The following is a 19778-nucleotide window of genomic DNA, read 5'->3' as shown; positions in this document are numbered from 1 at the left end:
AGAAATTCATGTTCTAAAAGCTATTTACAACTATGTCAAGTCATAGTTTTGGATTATGTCAAACTAGTTAAAATCATTACTTTTAATATATTTAAGGATTAGAATTTATAAATTAGAAGTCTAGAATATATTTTCTACGATTTATGATTTATGAATTGGAGTCTAGAATCTTTAAATTATGATGTAAAATCATAATATACAGAAAATAATGACATATTAAGAATGAAGTTTGGTGATATGACTTAGTTGTAATTTTGTACTTAATTATGATATTCATGTAATTGACCCCTCGTGATACTGTGTGTTATTATGATAGCCTCCGATATATGAAAAATAAGAAACATGTTATTGTTTTCAAATTATCAACAAAAGTAGAATATCAGTCAACAACAACAGAATTACAATGGATAATCTATTTATTACATGTTATTTAGTCACGTCAGCAAATCACCTAGCATATATCTTGACAAAGCCTTTTCCACTAAAGTTATTTATACTTGCTTTAGGCAAGCTTGGAGTTTAATCTATTTACACTCCAACTTAAGGAGGGGTAACAAAGTATAAAACGATGAGTTTTATAATCAAGGTGTGACACTTGTAATTAAGATAGGTGACATGTATATATGGTTAGCTTGGTTTTAGTTTACTGTTATCATTTAGTATTTTAACTTTACCAATTATGGTTTTCGCATTCTCTCTGTATTTCTTTACATTCAATACAATTTGACCTTTATCATATTTGTTATTTTGAAATAATTTAAATACAAATGACAAGATGAAGGACTAAACTGTATTTAAAAAATTTCTAGGACAAATTGGTCCTGCAAGCCAAATTGTCACGATAAATTGACTCTTTATACTTTCTAAGACTGAATTGTATCTAAATATAACCCGAAACGTTTTGTACAAGTTTTCAAGAGTTTTGATTTCTAAAATATATATAAAAACGTGAAACGGTTTAAAATCATAGTTACTGTGAAACATAAGTTGAAATCAAATGTGTTTGTCAAAAGGAAATATATCTTCTAAATTGGTGTAGCCATCCCAAGATAACAAATAGTCCACATTATCAATCCAGTGTTGGTGATCCTCATCTTCTTGCTTTGAATGCTCATCAATTGTTGAATTAAATGATTCCGATTGATCAGTATTTAAGGCTTCCGATTCTGATTTACTCAGATTCTGAGATGAATTGGAATCTTGAATAGGATCATCAGCCAATTTCAACTGATCTGAATCAATTGCTTCCTTAGAAACATGTTTATCAGAATTCTTGCTTTGCTCAACAAGCTTTAATTTCTTCTTAATTCTTGTATTCCAGTGATTTTTTATCTCATTATCCGTCCTGCCTGGAAAATGTGCAGCAATCTGTGACCACCTGCGGTCATGTGACCATAGTTGGCTTAAAAAATTCATAGCAGAGTAGGGGCATTTAAAATTGGATGGATTATTATAACATCAAATTTCAACCCATTGAAAGGTAATGGTTTATAGGTTACAATCGGTTATATGGATTGAATGAGTTGTGAATCTTATATTTAAGGGTTTAATCCATTCAACCCATCTAATTCTCTATGTTCTCACTTTGTTTTATTTATTTATCTGGTTTGAAATTTATTTTATTTTTTGTTTTTATATTTTTTAAATTGAAAAAAACGAAAATTGTAAAAATAGCGGATCGAGAAAACGAAAAAAGTAGAAAACTTAAAAACGGAAAAATTGAGGAGAACGAAAAAAACCGTGAAAATAAAAAATAAAAAAATAAGAAAAACAAAAAAAAACCTAAAATAGAAAACAAACAGATTCGAGGATTTTTTTTCTCACCCCCACCTCACACGGATCTCCACGGGTGACAGGGAATTCCCGTCCTAACAAAAAGAATTAAAAATTATTTATCACCAGTTTGAAACTAGTAAATATACTGGTTTCTAAACCATAAACGTTACTTATTTTTACACAAAATTAAAATTAAAAAGATGCATATGGCTTTAGGGTATTGAAAACAAAATAAAAATTAGTAAGATACATAATACAAAGGTGAAATATTTTGGAAAGGTTAGCAAATATGTTGAACCAAACTGAAATCTTAAATTATGATACCTAGAAACCATTAACATAAATTAACTAGAATGAAGGATGTAATTTAAAAAAAAAAATTGGTAACAAGGGAGGGACTATACCACCGACAGACAAAACGAACCAACTAAAACAGAGGTACTATCCAGTATTGATTAACATATAATAAAAAATTTATCAAAAAAAAAAAATTTATATATATATAAATAAGATAAGATAAATAAATAAAGACAGCAAAAATGAAAAAAAAAAAAAAATAGTAAAAGAACAAAAAGAATATCTTAAACCATATAATGCCGGTTTAGTTTTTTACTCTATTTTAGATGTATATAAAAAGAGGAGGAAAAAGAAAAATGAAAGAAAAGTAAGAAAAAAATAGTAAAGAAAATAAAAATAAAAATAAGTTTCAACCCGCTACAATCCATCCAACTCATATAATTCAATATGTTAAATTTATTTAACTCACTCAACTCGTATAGTTAACACCTTTAAAAAATGGAGCAAGGAGTGGTTCAAATCTCCAATAGTACGGGTAGGGATGGCAACGGGTACTGTATCCGCGGGTACCCGGCACTACCCGACCCTAATGGGACTACCCGTATCCTGTATAAAAGGGTATGAGACGGGTATGCGATCAAAATCATTACCCGTTAGGGTAATGGGACGGGTATGGAAATACCCCCAGAGTACTCGGTACCTGTTACCCATCATAAATCTTTTATATATGAAAAAATATTATTGTTTCTTGTATGTAAAATGTGAGATTTGAACTCCAACCTTTTGTTGTTCAACCATTGAGTGATAGAACTAATTTACTTTATTCTTATTTATTAAGGTTTAATTTATTCAATCTTTAAATCTATGATTTATTAAATTTGTACTTTGTTAAATTTGTAATATTTTTTGTTTTATTTATTGATTCTTAACGGGTAAGGGTACCCACGGGTACCCGTGAATTAAATGGGACGGGTATGAGATCCAAAAAATATACCCATTAGGATAATGAGACGGGTACATGTAATTAAAAAATAAAAGGATAAGAGTTTGGGATTGACACTATCCGCGGGTACCCTACCCGTTGCCATTCCTAGATACGGGTCATATTTTTTTGGACAAATTACACGTATGAACAATCAACTTGGGTTTACTTTTATGGTTTCTGAACTGTAAAAGCAGACATAAAGCCTCTGCTTTTTACTATTCAGTACCATAAAAGTAACTTAACGTTTTATATCGAGCAGGGAACCTATATTATAGAACCGATGAGAACAATATGATTAGCAATTTTTTTTTTTTTGAACCTATATGATTAGCAATTTTAATTGTTGAAATATTTGTTTTCTGATTATTTAACTGTTATTTGGTTAAGAAAAAAACAGATTTTTTATATAGCGATCGAGAAAAATCTGAAAATTCTAATTTTGTGTAATCGAAAATGTGGTTCTATGTTAATTCTAAACAATATTAAGTCTTAAATTTTCATTTTGAGATGGTTAGTGGATATTTTAATATCATTTACTTTTATAGGGTACTTTTTTACTTTTTGTTTTTTTGTTTTTTTTTTTTTTTGTATTTCTTCTTCTACATAAGTATTATTCTGTTAATTTCTATAATCAGAACTTAACGGACGTATCACGTTCGGGTATCAAAATACATTTTTTTAAAACTTTAAGTATATATTGATGCTATTTTGTACGTGGAGTCTAAATTGATATTTTTCAAAAAAACATATGCCTATTTTAGTATGTTATCCCAGAATGAAATTGTATGAAATATAACATATTATTTATTTGTCAAATTATCATCATAAAAGTAGAAAAGTGCTCCATTAATTTGAGAAAGATGATTCAAAAAAAAAAAAGAAATTGAGAAAGAAGTACCTGTTACCCAAACGTGAATGAAGTTGGATAATTTGATCTTCTTCAGCTTCAGTTAAAGCTCCTCTTTTGAGATCAGGTCTTAAATAATTCATCCATCTTAATCTGCAACTCTTTCCACACCTTGCCAGACCTGCAAGTTTTGGGAGGACTCTCCAGCATTTAATCCCATTGTTGAGGATGAAATTTGTAAGTTTTTCATCTTCTTGAATGGTCCATGAACCTCGTTTCAAACCAACCTTATCACAGCAAGGTTTTCTTCCCATTTCTTAATTCTAACTTCCAAACAATGCCTTACTATTTCAAGAAAAATGCCCTTTGATTATTAATTATTCATCCCTAAGAGCAGCCTTCTTCTTCAATTCTAACTTAATTATTTATTTATATAATTATATAAAGTCAAGCTAAAGATTCGATTGCCAGTTCATATCCTGCCTCTAGAGGATTTGATTTCCCTAAATCAATCATTAGACATCACCGTGTATATTAATATAGAGAAAAGTATGCAAATAAACATTGTGGTTTGACCGATTTGTAAAAAGAGTTCACGTGGTTTAAAAGTTTGTAAATATAATATGTACTTTGTGAATTTTGCTGTTAAATGATATGTGGATCTATTTTTCGGCTAACAATACTCGTGCTTTAGTTAATTTGTAAAGTTAGACAGTGTAGTTTGGATGATTTGCAAAGTCAGTCATTTTAATTACTCTAAATAACTCATTTTTTTTTGAGATAAATAGTCAAGTAATAATTTTTGAAAAAATAACTGAGTTTGTAAATTGCAAAAACTACAGACTCTTGTTTACATAAACTGTAATAATTGTCTTTACAAATCAGTCAAACTACAAAATTTATTTTTATAACTATCCCTATATTTTATAGGGTAATTAATTTACTAGTCCCTATATTTTGACAAAACACACTGTTTAGTCTCTATATTTTCAAAAATACATGATAAAGTCCCTAACCTTTTTCTCGATGAACTGTTTAGTCCCTAACGTTTTTCTCGATGAACTGTTTAGTCCCTGCCGTTAGACCCTCATGAAGATTTTGTTAGTCAATTTGGATTTGCATTCTTCTTTTCCTTTATTTTCCTTTCCTTTAAACTCTAATATATCTGAAATCAACTTTGAGTGTTCTTCTTTTTGATTTTCTTCTTAATCGTTCAAATTCGTAAGCATTAAGTCTGTTCTTTTTCTTGTTTTCCATACAAATAGCTTCTTCTTCTAAATTGGATTTCCTCTTCTAAAGTTTGAAGGTAAATAGTAAAGGGTAATTTAGTCATTTCCGAAGTCATAAATGGTAAAAAATCTAACAAACAGGCGGAAGGACTAAACAGTTCACTGAGAAAAAGGTTAGGGACCTTACCATGTGTTTTTAAAAATACAGGGACTAAACAGTGTGTTTTATCAAAATACAGGGACTAATAAATTAATTACCCTATTTTATATAGGTATATATGTCAACTTTTTTACCAGGATGGTTTTGTTTATTATTAATTAGAATGGTTTTTATTTTTGGTAAAAAACCTGAGAGAGTGATAAAGAGGTCCGAACATCTCAACTAGACTGTCACCTTCAGAAAACCCCCAATTAATAGAATAATATAAAAATTTTTTGATAGAAATTGGGACGAGATAGAACTTAGACGGGGTGAGCACCCATGGCCCAAGAACTATCAAACCCACAATATATTAATAAAAGAAAAATATGAGCGTTTGAACAAGAGAAGAACAAACAAAAGAAGGGGAAAGGAGAAAAGAAAAAAAAGTCAAGAAATACGCAAGTGCGAAATACTACAAATGTCATCATCGATAAACCTGTGGCAAAAAGCAGGAGCTGAAGGCCACCAATTGATCACTGAGGAAGAGACTCCAAATTTTGCCAATGCATCAGCATCTCTATTTCCTTCGCGAAAGATGTGTGAAAAGAGAATGTTCATCCTAGAGCAAATGTTGAGACAATGCAACCACTCTTGTCGAATACTCCAAGGAACATTCATGGAACGATGTTTAAGCAGATTAACTACGTATATTGAGTCTGACTCAACCCAAAGCTGATGCCAATTTTTCTCCCAAGCAAGTTCAATTGCGAAAATAGCGGCTCTCAATTCAGCCATATAAGCAAAAGAAGGAGGGGTAGAAAAGGCAAAGCAACCTTTGGGAAAGCCTCGAAAGTTTCGAAAAATACCTCCCGCTCCAGCCTCGCCAGGCGTGCCAAAAGTAGAGCCGTCCACATTGACTTTAACCCATCCTGGAGGAGGTTTAAGCCAATGGACCGGGATAATATTGGGAGCAGGAGGCGGCCTAGGAGAAGCCAAAAGCCGGGATAAGATAGCAACATCTCTCCTTGAAGAGCAAAACCCTTTAGAAGTGGCAAAGGACTCTTGAATCATTCGAAAGAGGGTGATCTTCGAGTGCTGAATAGAAGGAGAAATTTCCTTAAAGATTGCTTCATTCCTGTAATACCAGATTAACCAGATGCAAGTGACAGCGGCAACACGCCAGATCGTCGATACCTGAGAGCTAAAATGAATGCTACGAAGAGCGCTGAGGAAGTGGATGAATTTGGAATGACGAGTCAAAGAGAATAATATAAATTGGATGTTCTTCTTTGTAAGAATTGTACAAATCTATTTCGTTCGACTATTAATTGATAGTTGTTGTTATTAGTTGTTTATTATTGTGTTTAATTGTTATTATTGATTCATTCATTTTTATTAATGTCTAATGCAAGTAAGTTTTAAATTAATCAATAATTCTAATGTGAGTAAGTATTAAATATGAATTATTAAAATATAAAATATAATACTATTCATAAAAAAATATAAAATATAATAATGATATTATAATATTAAAGTAAAATGTGTTTTGCTGGAAAATAATAATTTTGTTAAAATTAAGAGGAAATCTTCATAAATGAGTTTTTCCTAAAAAATTCAAACATTTAGTATTTTTATAAAACGGTGTTAACTAGGTGAATTTGGTCAGTCACAGTTAGATTTAGATTCATTACAATCATTGTTAAATCTAGTATCATTATAGATAATGAACCTAAATCTAACAATGACTGGTCAAATTCATTGATCAGATATTCACCGCCTATTTCTAATAAAGTAATTTAAGGAAATAGACGTGAGTAATTGTGATTATCATTATTCGTGTTTTCTAATTAATATTTTTTTTTTGAACCAAATCTAATTAATATTCCTAGAAAAAAAATAAAGAAAAATAAATATTTTCAACGTTGTTTTCCTTTTATATATATTTTTCGCATTATTATAAATTTGAGTTAAACAGATCAAAAAAGAAAATCGTTGGATGGTTTTATATGGTGTGGGGCAACTAAGTGAGGGCATGTCTTCCACTCTTCTAATTTTCTATACTACAATTTATATTATCATGTTTTCCACAACTAGGACTTTCTTTTTCCATTTTTCTTCTTAAATCAATTAAAATTTGATTTATATATCCATTATTGGAAATTTAGCACGAAACAAATAATTCTATCATTACGGATATAAAGTGGGTTAGGGTTCCGGTTCTGCCCTTTGGTAATAGAGAAATCCGTCTAGGGACCTAAAAATAGGGGTCCATATAATAATTTTTCCATACGAAAAAGTTATAAAAAAATTAAAAAGACATTGAAATAAATTTTAATTAATGATTTTATGTCTAAAAAAGACAGTAGTTTTTAGATGATAATATTTTTACGTTGATATGAATATATTTTTTCTCTTTTTTATAAATTCTAAAATTATAAGGTATTTTTTTCATCATTTTTATAATGAAAATGCTTATACATTAGGTACACAAAAAAAATACAACTACAGTAAGAAAACATTAAGGTTGAATCAGGGTAATTCGGATGCGGAGATTATTTCAGCCCGAGGGGAGTTGCAAAAACTGTTTGAGTTGGAGAACTCGTATTGGAAACAAAGGTCTAAGACTCTTTGGCTCAGGGATGGAGATCGTAACAGTAAATTTTTTCACGCAATGGCTTCTCAAAGGCAGAGAAAGAACAAAATTGAGAAATTGTTGCTGAATGATGGGGAGTGGACAGATGATGGTGAAAAAATTGGGGAGTTAATAAAGGAGTTTTACGCAAATTTGTTCAAGGCAGTTGATGATCCGTTGGTGTCTGAACTTGATCAAATCCCAAATAAAGTCAGTGACATTATGAACGGAAAGCTGGGTAGACAATTTGCTGTGGAGGAATTTAAGAAGGCGACTTTTCAAATGCATCAAGACAAGTCCCCGGGTCCCGACGGGCTCGGGCCGGGCTTTTTTCAGAAATTTTGGTATCTTATTGGTGATGAGGTGGCAAAGGCAGCAATTGCATGGCTGGAGAGTGGTTCCTTCCCTGATAAATTGACTGAAACGAACATTGTACTCATTCCTAAAGTTCCTGCCCCGGCTTCTGTGAATGACTTTCATCCCATTGCATTGTGTAACGTGCTATATAAAATCATCTCAAAGGTGTTAGCTAACAGAATTAAGGTTATTCTTCCGGATATCATCGCCGAAAAACAATCAGCTTTTGTGCCGGGTAGATTGATAATTGATAACGTGATCACTGCCTTTGAAACAATTCACTCAATACGCTCTAAAAGGAAGGGTAAAGGGGGCTCGGTAGCGGTTAAAATCGATATTAGGAAGGCGTATGACAGTGTCAGATGGGAATATCTCTTAAAGCTTCTAGCTAGATTGGGGTTTACTGATAAATGGATCAATTGGATGCACATGTGCATAAAATCTGTATCTTATTACTTCCAGGTGAACGGTAAGAGTTTAGGGCCTATTATCCCTGGTAGAGGCATCCGTCAAGGTGATCCGTTGTCACCATACTTGTATATCTTGTGTGCGGAGGGTTTGTCTTGTCTTCAGAACCTGGCTCAAAACGCCCGAGTCCTGACGGGCAGCCAAGTTGCTCGTGGTGCTCCGGTCCTTTCCCACCTCCTATTTGCGGATGATTGTCTGCTTTTTTGTGGAGCAAATGAGAACGAAGCTAGGACTCTAAAGGAAATATTGATTCAATATGAGCAAATCTCGGGTCAGGCTATAAACTTCTCTAAATCTAGTATATTTTTTAGCCAAAAAGTAACGGAAGGAGATAAAGCTTTAATCAGGGGTTGTTTAGGGATTGATAAGCCGATGGATATATCACGGTACCTTGGGCTTCCGGTGATGGTGGGTCGAAGTAAGAAGGTGGCTTTTGGGTATCTGAAATCTAGGCTATCAAATCGTTTATTTGGCTGGGCAGGGAAGTTGCTTTCACAAGCGGGGAAGGAAATTCTGTTAAAATCTATTGCTTAGGCAATTCCAACCTATTACATGAGTACCTTTTTAATCCCCATCTCGCTTTGTGAAGAAATGCAAAGGATGATGAACTCCTTTTGGTGGGGATCAAATCCAACAGGTAGGAAAAGGATTCATTGGGCGGCTTGGGATAGGCTTTGTGAAAGAAAGGAGCATGGGGTCTCGGGTTTAGACAACTACATGCTTTTAATCTTGCTATGTTAGCTAAACAATCATGGTTTCTTGTATCAAGACCGGATACGTTGTTTTGTCGAATACTCAGAGCTAAATACTTCTCGCAAGGAGATTTTTTATCATCACGTTTGGGTTCCAACCCGAGTGTGATTTGGAGAAGTATTTGGTCTGCAAGAGAAGTGCTTGCGAAAGGATTAAGATGGCGAGTTGGAGGGGGCTCTAGAATTAATGTTTGGTCTGATCCGTGGTTAAGTAATGCTCCTGATTTCAAACCAAGATCAGTGCAAGGCGACGGGCTGGAAAATTTGACAGTTGCTGAACTTAGATTACCAAATTCTGATGAATGGGATCTTGATAGGATTAGAGGTCTGTTTGTTGATCAAGACGTTCAAGGGATATTGCAGACCTTTTTGGGGGAGAGGAATTCAAATGACTGTCTGATATGGCACCATGAGAAAAAAGGTAACTATTCGGTGAGGTCTGGGTATAGAGTTGCAAGAGATATTATTGGGGATAGTGTGTCCTCACGACCAACATTAAAATGGACCCGTTTCTGGTCTTTTCCTATTCCCCCCGCGAGTTAAAATGTTAGTATGGAGAGCTTGCTGTAATTTTCTACCTGTGAAAGATAGACTCTCTTTGAAGGGAATTGTGTCTGATAATCTGTGTGGCCTATGTAAGGAGGAAGGGGAGCATACGGTTCACTTGTTCATGGATTGTGAATATGCGAGACGTTTTTGGATAGAATTGGGCGTTGATTCACATATTGCAACGAGTGATTATTTTATCGAATGGTTTGGAAAAATTTTGGAGTTTAGGGAGGATCATGAATGTTATTCTCTTTGTTTAGGAATTTGGGAGCTGTGGAGTCAGCGGAATGCTGGTATTTGGGAAAACTCTTCTGTCCCTCCTCGTATTGCTGCGGGTTTGTGCAGGAATTTTTTCATTTCTTTTACTGCTGCAATCGGTCATGAAAGTGTCCAGGTTCCGGTGTGCAGACCCATTGTATGGCGACCTCCGCTGGCTGGAAAATTGAAGTTCAACATTGACGCCTTCGTTCGGGGTGGACTCTCAAAATTTGGGATTGGGGGTGTGGTAAGAAATGACACAGGTGAGTTTATTTTTGCATTTGCGCAGGCTGTTCAAGGAATTGTCCTCCCGCGGTTGGCTGAGGCAGTTGGTCTTCTAAAGGCGCTGCGTCTGGTTCAGCAACAGGGGTGGGAGGGGATTATCTTGGAATTGGACGCGAAAGAGGTTGTCGATGCGTGTTTTGCGGATCAGACCGATATATCAGATTTTGGTACGGTAATTAGGGAATGCTATCAGTTAATACAATGTATAGAGAATGTTTCTGTTGTTTTTACTAATAGGTCTGCCAACCAAGTGGCTCATAGGTTAGCTTGTGAGGCCTTGTCTCTGGTTACGCCTACTTTCTGGCACTCAGAACCGGATTTTTTATGTTCTGTGTTAGCCACTGATGTAACGATGCTTCATATATAAAATCCTTTGCTAGTTTGCCTTCAAAAAAAAGGAATAAAATGTCATACAACTAGACCTGGGCATGGATCCGACCTGTCGGGCTTTTAATAAAGCCTGACAAGTCCAAACCCAGTCCACCCCGCAAGAAATTTAGTCGGGCTCGGGCTGGGCTCGGGCTTAAGATATGAATCTCAAACTCGTCCATCCAAGCTCATCTGTATATTAAAAAAAAGGATAAGATTCCAAAATAAGCTTATGGTTTTTGGGGAAGTATCAATTTAGGCTCCACGTACAAACTAGCACCAATATAGGCTGAATGTTTAAAAAAGTATCAATTTAGGTCTCGGTAACGGATTGGACACATCATTTCTATTACTCCGTTAAGTTCTGATTTCTCCCTCCACGTACAATTGACAGAATTTAACGAAGTAATATCAATGACGTGTCTTGTTCCGTTATCGAGACCTAAAATGGTACCATTTTTTAAACGTTAAGCCTATATTGGTGTTATTTTGTACGTTGAGCCTAAATTGATGCTTTTCTAAAAACCATAAACCTATTTTGGTACCTTATAAAAAAAAATACAATTAAATTTAAAATGTTTATAAAAATATATTTACATTTATATTTAGGGAAAAGTATAAAAATAAATCTTGTGGTTACACTTGTTTTTGATCGGCACCTTTGTGGTTTAAAAGTTTACAAACTGGTACCTTGAGATTCATTCCGTTAGCAAACATATACCAAATTGATTAATGGTGTTAAAAGTCAAAGGAAAAAGAGTTAATTTAATCCTTATATTTATTTATTTTATAAATTAACATCCCTTGTTATCTAATTATCACAAACAAACCCCAAAATAAAAAATAAAAATTAATTTCACCATCTCCTCCATCTCTCCTTAATCTTTTTTTTTTCTTCTTTCTCTCCAATCTCTCTTATCTTTCTCTCTCTAAATTAATAAAGCTGAGTGAAATGAAGAAAAAAGAGAAAAGACCAAACACGAAGAAAATTACCTGACTGAACTCGAAGGCATCCTGCCAATAGAAGTTAGGAAGTTTAGCAATCCGACCAATTTAACTAAGAACTACAAGTTGCAATTTCGCCCTACAATTAAAGAACAACAGAAACAAAAAGCCATAAATCAGAAGCAAGGAAAAGATCAACTAAAGAATTAAGCTTAAAATGTCAGAAATTTCAGTAAAGACAAAGGGGAAATGAAATACCCATTGGAGAAAATGAGAGTAGGTGAAGAAGAAGAGTCAGTAACAGTTGAAGTAGGCAAATCGATGGATGCAACCTTGGCGGCAGCGAGAACGGAGAGCGGAGGTGTATCAGCCGGAAAAGAAAGGTATTTAATATCCATTCTGGCTACTACCATAAGCAAAGATGAATCAAAGATATCTAATAGAAGATTAAGCAACACGCACTGGAAAGGAATGCAGAGAGGATCGAAAAAGGAGAACTTCAAAGGGAAGAGTATGATTTTCTCGCAAGGTTGCGTTGGAGAATAAATTGTAGAGCAAATAGTCCAATTTGGAGGGGAGAAAGCCCACAATTAGTCCTCTGAATAGTCACAAATCATATATATTTTAATATAATCATCAATTACTTCTATATCTGCAAGATTTCTGTTACCATTTCTAACATAAAAGCTAAGAAACCAGCTTTCCTGAGAGAGAAGAAAGAGAAAGAAGAAAAAAATTAAAGAGAAATGGAAAAGAGGGTGAAATTGATTTTTATTTTTTTATTTTGGGTTTTGTTTGTAATAATTAGATAATAAAGGAGTTAATTTATAAAATAAATAAATATAAGGACTAAATTAACTCTTTTCCTTTTGACTTTTAACACCGTTAGTCAATTTGATATGTGTTTGCTAACAGAATGAACCCCAAGATATTGTTTTGTAAACTTTTAAACCACAAGAATGCCGACCGAAAACAGATATAACCACAATGTTTATTTTTATAATTTTCCATTATATTTATATACTATAAATTATATAAATTATATATCACAACAAACTTAAATTATTTATATTTATGTTTATAAAAATATATTATAATTTATATTTATATATTATAATTTATATAAATATATATATATATTATATACTATTTCGGGTCGGGCCGACGTAAAATTCAAAGCCCAAGCCCATCCAGTTTTTGGCGGGTTTATATGGGATTGGGTCGGACCTGACAGCATTTTCATGTGTCCAAGTCTGGCTAAATGGGTCTGGGCCTGGGCGGACCGGACGGGCTCGTCAGCCCATGCCCAAGTCTACATACAACTACAGACTAAAACCAATACAAAATCAACAAAGAGAATAAAACGACTACAAAGAGTAAAATAAAAAGCCATAAAAGATACATTTTTTCGTCAAATTAAAATTATATAAACATATGTAGTTTTAAAATTTTATTTATGTATAAAGAGCCTACAATTTATATCTCGCATATGGCTTCAAACGATCATGAGCCAGCCTTGGAGTTAATAGATGAATTATTCACATATATGTTTACTAGAAACATATTTATAACCAGTGATACGCAATCAAGATTCATTCTTCCGTTACAATCAATATATAAATAAATTATACGCTCCAAGGGGTAACTCATGAATCTGTTTATTTATTCAGATTGATCAAATCGATCTAGAGGTTTCATTGAAAAATCCTGCAAACAAAAAGTTTGCAAATTGAATAAATCGATCTATGGCCTTAAACAATCTTTAATAAGTCAGTAGTATGTCTGATTTCATAACGAGATGTTATCGAACAACTTTAATCTAATGGAAGAAGACCACTATGTCTATACTAAACGCTTCGAAAATAAGTTTGAGATTCTGTCATTTTATGTTGATGACATCCTTATAGCAGGAAACCACATAACTTACATAAATCAAAATCAAAGGTTTGCTCAGCTTAAATTTTCAAAATATCATTTGGTTGCATGAATTAACATTACTACTACGTACACATACTCTAGTAGTAATCAATGGTGATAGTTAATCTGTTATTGCTTTTGCTAAAAACCAAAGATTCCAAAGCAAAGCCAATCAAAGATTCCAAAGCAAAGCCAATCACATAGAGATTAAGTATCATTTTGTTAGAGATTTAATTGCATGCAAAAAAGTTTGTGTATGAAGTATGTTTTGACTCATGACATTATAATTGATCCTCTAACAAAACCTGTCAAGAGGGGTGTTTATGTAAAACATGTTAGAACCTAGGGTTTATGTATAAGATCTAAACATACTTCTATTTCATGTAACATTGTGAACATAATTATTCAATAAAGTCTTTGAATTCATTATAATACACAAGTGTGAATATTATCTGTTAATGTTTATTATTATAAATTCTATGCATATCGGGTAGAGAAGTAACTCATTCGCTTGAGTGTTTACCCTTATTTTGTCTCATGATGACAAAGATAAGGATAAGAATGTTTTTTTGAACAAATAGGAGCTTGTTCAATACTAAAGGTTTTCTTGTTATAAACTATGAAACTGGCTTTATTAAAATACAAGACTATCATATACATGCAGACAGACGTTTGTATATATGAGATCATGTGAAATCTACAAGGTCAAGCTTAGTTATGACTTAGACCTTTCTGTCTATATAACTGAATATAGTCCTTTAATAGGTGGACTAAGGTTAGATGTTCTAGCACATCTAAATTGATGCTTTCATTGGTGTTATTTGAGTAAAGACATGCACTTATTCAAACAGAAGGAAATGAACATCGTAACACATGTTTTCATGTCATGTGTTTTTAGCGATCACAAGATGGAAAAAGAACGGTCTCAACCTTTTCCTAGTGTGAGACTCACTTCATGAAATTATGGTTTTTTGATTTATTATCCTCAAGATTCTTAACTAGTTCTGCAAGCATAATTTAATATGGCTACCTTAGAAGGATGCTCTCGTGAGCTAGGTGATAATTCAGCCCGAAAAGAGGCCAATTAGATCAGCAAGTTAAAATTATGATGGAAATAACATAGTAAGAGGAAAAGATTCCATATGTTCACATCTTCAACATTTTATGTTTCACAGTCCGGACAGTTTTGCTCATGAGAATAATTGTGAAAATAGAAAACTCTAAAGATAAAATTGATTATAGTAAATGTGATGTGAAATCTAGGATAAAACAAACTATATTGTTTTATAACACATATTCATCGAAAGGTTATATATCTCCAACGAGTGTATAATACTTATTTTGATACATGTTATATGAGAGACTATATATCTCCAATGAGTATACAATACAGGAGCTCTCGATATATAATATGTAGGTCGCACGAACTATTTGTGAGTATGCTGTTGTCCTCTGAACAGACTCTAGCAAGTGCACTAGATACAAGTAATAAAGTGATAAATAGAGTATTGTCTCTGTTGAAACACCTTTCCACATGATTTTGATTTGACAAAATTATTTAAGTTAATCTCATGATTAAGACAATTAAATTTAAGTGCTTTGATTTAATTGTACTAATGTGTTTGTTCAATGTTGAGGATATTAATGAATGAGAACAGGAATAAAAAGTAAGACAGAACGAAGTCAGCATGAACCACAGAAGCTGAGTAGAACACAACTCAGCATCATAGAAGAAAAGTCTTCTTCAGAACAAACGCTTGAAGACGAAGCTGGCCTAAGAAGCTGAGTAGAACATAACTCAGCCCCGTCAAAGGAGATCTTAAAGGCAACATCAAATAAGTCAAGCTGAGTATTCGTCAGGACAGCACCAATGATCCGTTGACTAAAAGACAAACGCCCGACACAGGTCTGCATCAATTCAGAAGCCTCGAAATTACACCAAGAGACCTTCTCGAGATGCATGGATCAACTGGCGTTTGGCAAGAAGACAAACCTGGCACTAGAAGACGAAACCTGACGCTAGAAGATGAAACCGACAAGCCTGACGCATGCTAAATTCAAACGACAGGATTGGCCTGCAAATCTGTATGCTGACCAATGAGTGACGCAAAAAGACCGTTTGAATTCAACGAATATGTCCGAATTCAAATCATTGGATCCTCAGATTTTGCTATGAAAGGACAAGTTCATCACTTGGATTCTTTTCCGAAATACAAGAAAGCACAGACAGAAAAGCAAATCTTCACAAGAGTGAAAATCCAAAATAGAAGCTGTCTAAATAGAAAAAGCAAGTTCTTACACCCAAATCCAATCTCTGTGTAAAAGTCTAGAGTGAATTTGTATTCATCTAAAGTGTTCTTCGTTTGAGAGAACAAATCTTGTATCAATTGTAAAGGTTGAGAGAGTGAAGCTGAGTACTCGGTTTTAGTACTCATCGGTAGAGAAAATCTGAGTGTTCGGTTATAGCGCTCAGTAGGATTGAGTAGACGGATAGAGGACGGTACTCTTACATACTCAATTGCTTTGTAAACGGTTTGTGCTCTACCTTTAAAGAGCTCAGTAGTGGATTGAAAAAGCCCGGAAGGATTCTGGGGACTGGACGTAGGCGGTGAGGCCGAACCAGGATAAGACTGCTGAGTAATCTCTAACCCTTCTCTTGATATATATGTATGTGTTGCTTGCTTAAATTACTCAGTATATAATTTGTATAAGCCGACGCTGAGTAATCAGAGTGCTGAGTTGGAAGCTGACCTTAAGTGTTATTTCCCAACTCACAAGTGAAACAGTTCTAGTCAGTCTCTGACTAAAGCTATCTTACATCACGCTCAGCCTTGCTGACCAAAACTGAGTGCAGTTATTTAAAGAATTAAATTAAGTCAGCATACTTAAGAAAAGGTACATTAGTTCCTAACCCCCCCCCCCCCTTGGAACTAATCCTATTGCATTACACGGGACCAACAAGTGGTATCAGAGCCTAGTAGCTCACTATTCAAAGATAAAACTATCTTGAGCTGATCCCTGTAAATGGCTGAGAACAGCACTCGTTTCCTTCCAAGAAATCAAACAACACAGATACTCCCTGAGGGATTATCTATTAGTCGGCCTCCCTTGTTCTTCAGGTCAAATTATACATTTTGGAAGAACAGGATGAAAAATTTTATTCAGGCAACAAACATGAGTGCATGGCTTGCAATAGTCCAAGGCCCGTTTGTTCCTTATAAAATTGTAAACAACAAGAAAGTTGTTAAAAGTGTGACTGCGTGGTCAGAAGATGACCTTAAAAAATTACAGAATAATGCTTTGGCTATCTATATGCTTCACTGTGCTTTAGATGCTGCAGAGTACAACAAAATTTCAGGTTGTGAGTCAGCACAGGAAATCTGGAAGAATCTGGAGGTGACCTATGAAGGAACCAGCAAGGTCAAGGAGTCCAAGGTGAATCAACACATGAGACTATATGAGCTATTTGAGATGAACGAGAATGAAGACATCTCTGAGATGAACTCAAGGTTCACCAATATCATAAATGAGCTTAAGAGACTCGGCAAGAACTTCACAGAAGAAGAACAAGTGAAGAAAATCTTAAGAAGTCTCCCCAAGAGCTGGCAAGCTAAGAAGACAACTATAGAAGAAGCTCAGGACCTGACCACATACAAATATGATGAACTCATAGGATCTCTGCTGACCCACGAGATCTCCATGAAGAATTTTGAAGCTAAAGAAAAGTCAGAGGACAAGAAGCAAAAATCTCTTGTCATGAAAGCTGACTCAACAGAAGCTGACTCATCAGATGATGAGAAGATGGCCATGTTCACCAGAAAGATGAAGAAGTTGTTCAGAAAGAATGACAAGAAAAACAAAAGGCCATTCAGAAGAAGCGACAAATACAAAGCTGAGTCCAGCGACAACAGACACAAGAAGGACAGCTCGAAACCTGTCACTTGCTTTGAATGCCATCAAACTGGGCACATTAAATCAAGCTGTCCCACTCTGAAGAAAGAAAAGAAAGGTAGCAGAAAAGCAATGGTGGCAACATGGAACGATAGTGATGAGTCAACCTCATCAGAAGTTGATGCCACTGAGTCAGCAAACATATGTTTCATGGCTGACGAATCTGCTGACCACTGCCGATCTGAGCAAGCTGACCTCTCAGATGGATCTGACCAAGAGGAACACTCCAATGAGGTAACATCTCTTCTTCTGCTCAGAAATGAAATGGTTAATGCCTTGATTGATCTCTACACACTGACCAAAAAGTGTAATAAGAAAATAAGAGCACTCAGCAGGCAATGTGATGAGATTGAAGAGGTCAAACTGAGTGAACTCCGACATCTGCTTCAAGACAACACCAGGCAAGATGAAAATCTAAAAATCATGCATCGGTTTATCTCTGAAGTCCAATCAGACTCTAAGAAACTGAGAAAGGACATCACATCTATACAGAACCAGCTGAGCACATTGGCTAAGAAAAGGTTTTATCCAAATACTGAGTATCAAGGTACTGGTCAGCATAGACAGTACACTCAGCAGAACAGTCAGTGTAACTGTTGTGGAAAGAGGGGACACACTATAAATGTGTGTTGGTATGCTCAGCACCATCGTGCTGACCAAAAGAGGAAATACCCTCAAAGGGTAATTTTTTGTGACTATTGTGGTAAAGATGGCCACACCATAAATGTATGCCGTCACAAAATAAAATATGATGCTTCACCTGTTCATGCTAACCAACGAGGACCCAAAAAGAATTGGGTACCTAAAGATGAATAGTTTAAATTACAGGTGAGCCTGAGGTGCGCGGAGAAGTCAAAGCTATGGTACATTGACAGCGCATGCTCGAGGCATATGACTAGTGATGAACCTCAGTTCATCACACTTGTGCATAAACGAGGTGGAAATGTAAGTTTTGGAGACAATAAAAAGGGTAAGATAGTAGGATCAGGTACTATCGGAGGAAATCCCACTATTAAGTCAGTCTCCCTAGTCAGGGGTCTCAAATATAACCTATTGAGCGTGGCTCAGCTGTGTGACAGTGGTAGAAAGGTTGTATTTGATGCCACTGAGTGTCGGATACTCGAAGGAAAAACAAATGATTTGATTTTAACTGCCCCTCATGTTGACAATGTCTTCATGCTGAATTTAGAAAAGAAGTTTTCCAAAAATATATGCTTAGTGTCAAAGGAAGATAATTCCTGGCTATGGCATAGGAGACTTGGTCATGTAAGCATGGACCTCCTTGCCAAATTAGCAAGAAAGCAATTAGTTGAGGTTTGCCCAAACTTAGATTTGAGAAAGATCAATTATGCAATGCTTGTCAGCAAGGTAAACAAACCAAAAAGTATTTTCAAAGTAAAAATATTGTCTCAACCAAGCGTCCATTGGAATTACTACACTTGGATCTTTTCAGACCTGTCCAGCCACTCAGCTTGGGCGGTAAGAGATTTTCCTTGGTCATTGTAGATGATTTCTCTCGGTATACTTGGGTCATCTTGCTGAGTAGCAAGGATGAAGCCTTTGAAATGTTTTCAACACTGATTAGGAAACTTGAAAATGACAAAGACTTAAAATTAGCTCACATCCGAAGTGATAATGTCAGAGAATTCAAAAACCAACAGTTTGATGAATTCTGTGAAGTCAGCGGCATTGACCACAATTTTTCTGCTCCTAGAACTCCTCAACAAAATGGGGTAGTTGAGAGGAAGAACAGAACCTTAGTCGAAATAGCTAGGACAATGCTGAGTGAAAATGGGCTTCCAAAGTATTTCTGGGGTGAAGCTGTCAACACAGCATGCTATATACTCAATAGGGCTTTAGTTAGACCTATACTTAAGAAAACCCCCTATGAACTTTGGAAAGGACGGAAACCCAACATTGGATATTTTCGTGCCTTTGGTTGTAAGTGTTTTATACTCAATACAAAAGACAACCTTGCCAAGTTTGACTCAAAAGCTGACGAAGCGATCTTTCTAGGGT

At 34.7% G+C, this 19778-nt stretch overlaps 1 protein-coding gene and 1 long non-coding RNA gene across 2 annotated transcripts; both read right to left on the bottom strand.

The window, feature by feature from the left end:
* Positions 1 to 468: 468 nt before the first annotated feature.
* On the bottom strand, positions 469 to 4367 carry LOC136230431 (myb-related protein 315-like). The gene is made up of 2 exons (XM_066019493.1): positions 3957 to 4367; positions 469 to 1378 (listed from the first exon to the last, which is right to left on the bottom strand). The coding sequence occupies exons 1-2, from the start codon at positions 4217 to 4219 to the stop codon at positions 994 to 996; spliced, it is 648 nt and encodes a 215-aa protein (XP_065875565.1). The 5' UTR covers positions 4220 to 4367; the 3' UTR covers positions 469 to 993.
* A 5724-nt stretch (positions 4368 to 10091) lies between these two features.
* On the bottom strand, positions 10092 to 12557 carry LOC136231225 (uncharacterized). The gene is made up of 3 exons (XR_010689732.1): positions 12150 to 12557; positions 11940 to 12030; positions 10092 to 10962 (listed from the first exon to the last, which is right to left on the bottom strand). It is a non-coding gene; the product is annotated as an uncharacterized lncRNA (long non-coding RNA).
* Positions 12558 to 19778: the final 7221 nt, after the last annotated feature.

The sequence above is a fragment of the Euphorbia lathyris genome, chromosome 5 (assembly GCF_963576675.1).
Source record: "Euphorbia lathyris chromosome 5, ddEupLath1.1, whole genome shotgun sequence".
In the NCBI taxonomy this organism is placed as follows: domain Eukaryota; kingdom Viridiplantae; phylum Streptophyta; class Magnoliopsida; order Malpighiales; family Euphorbiaceae; genus Euphorbia; species Euphorbia lathyris.
The sequence above is the reverse complement of the archived record's forward strand: the minus strand, read 5'-3'. Positions and strand labels throughout refer to the sequence as shown.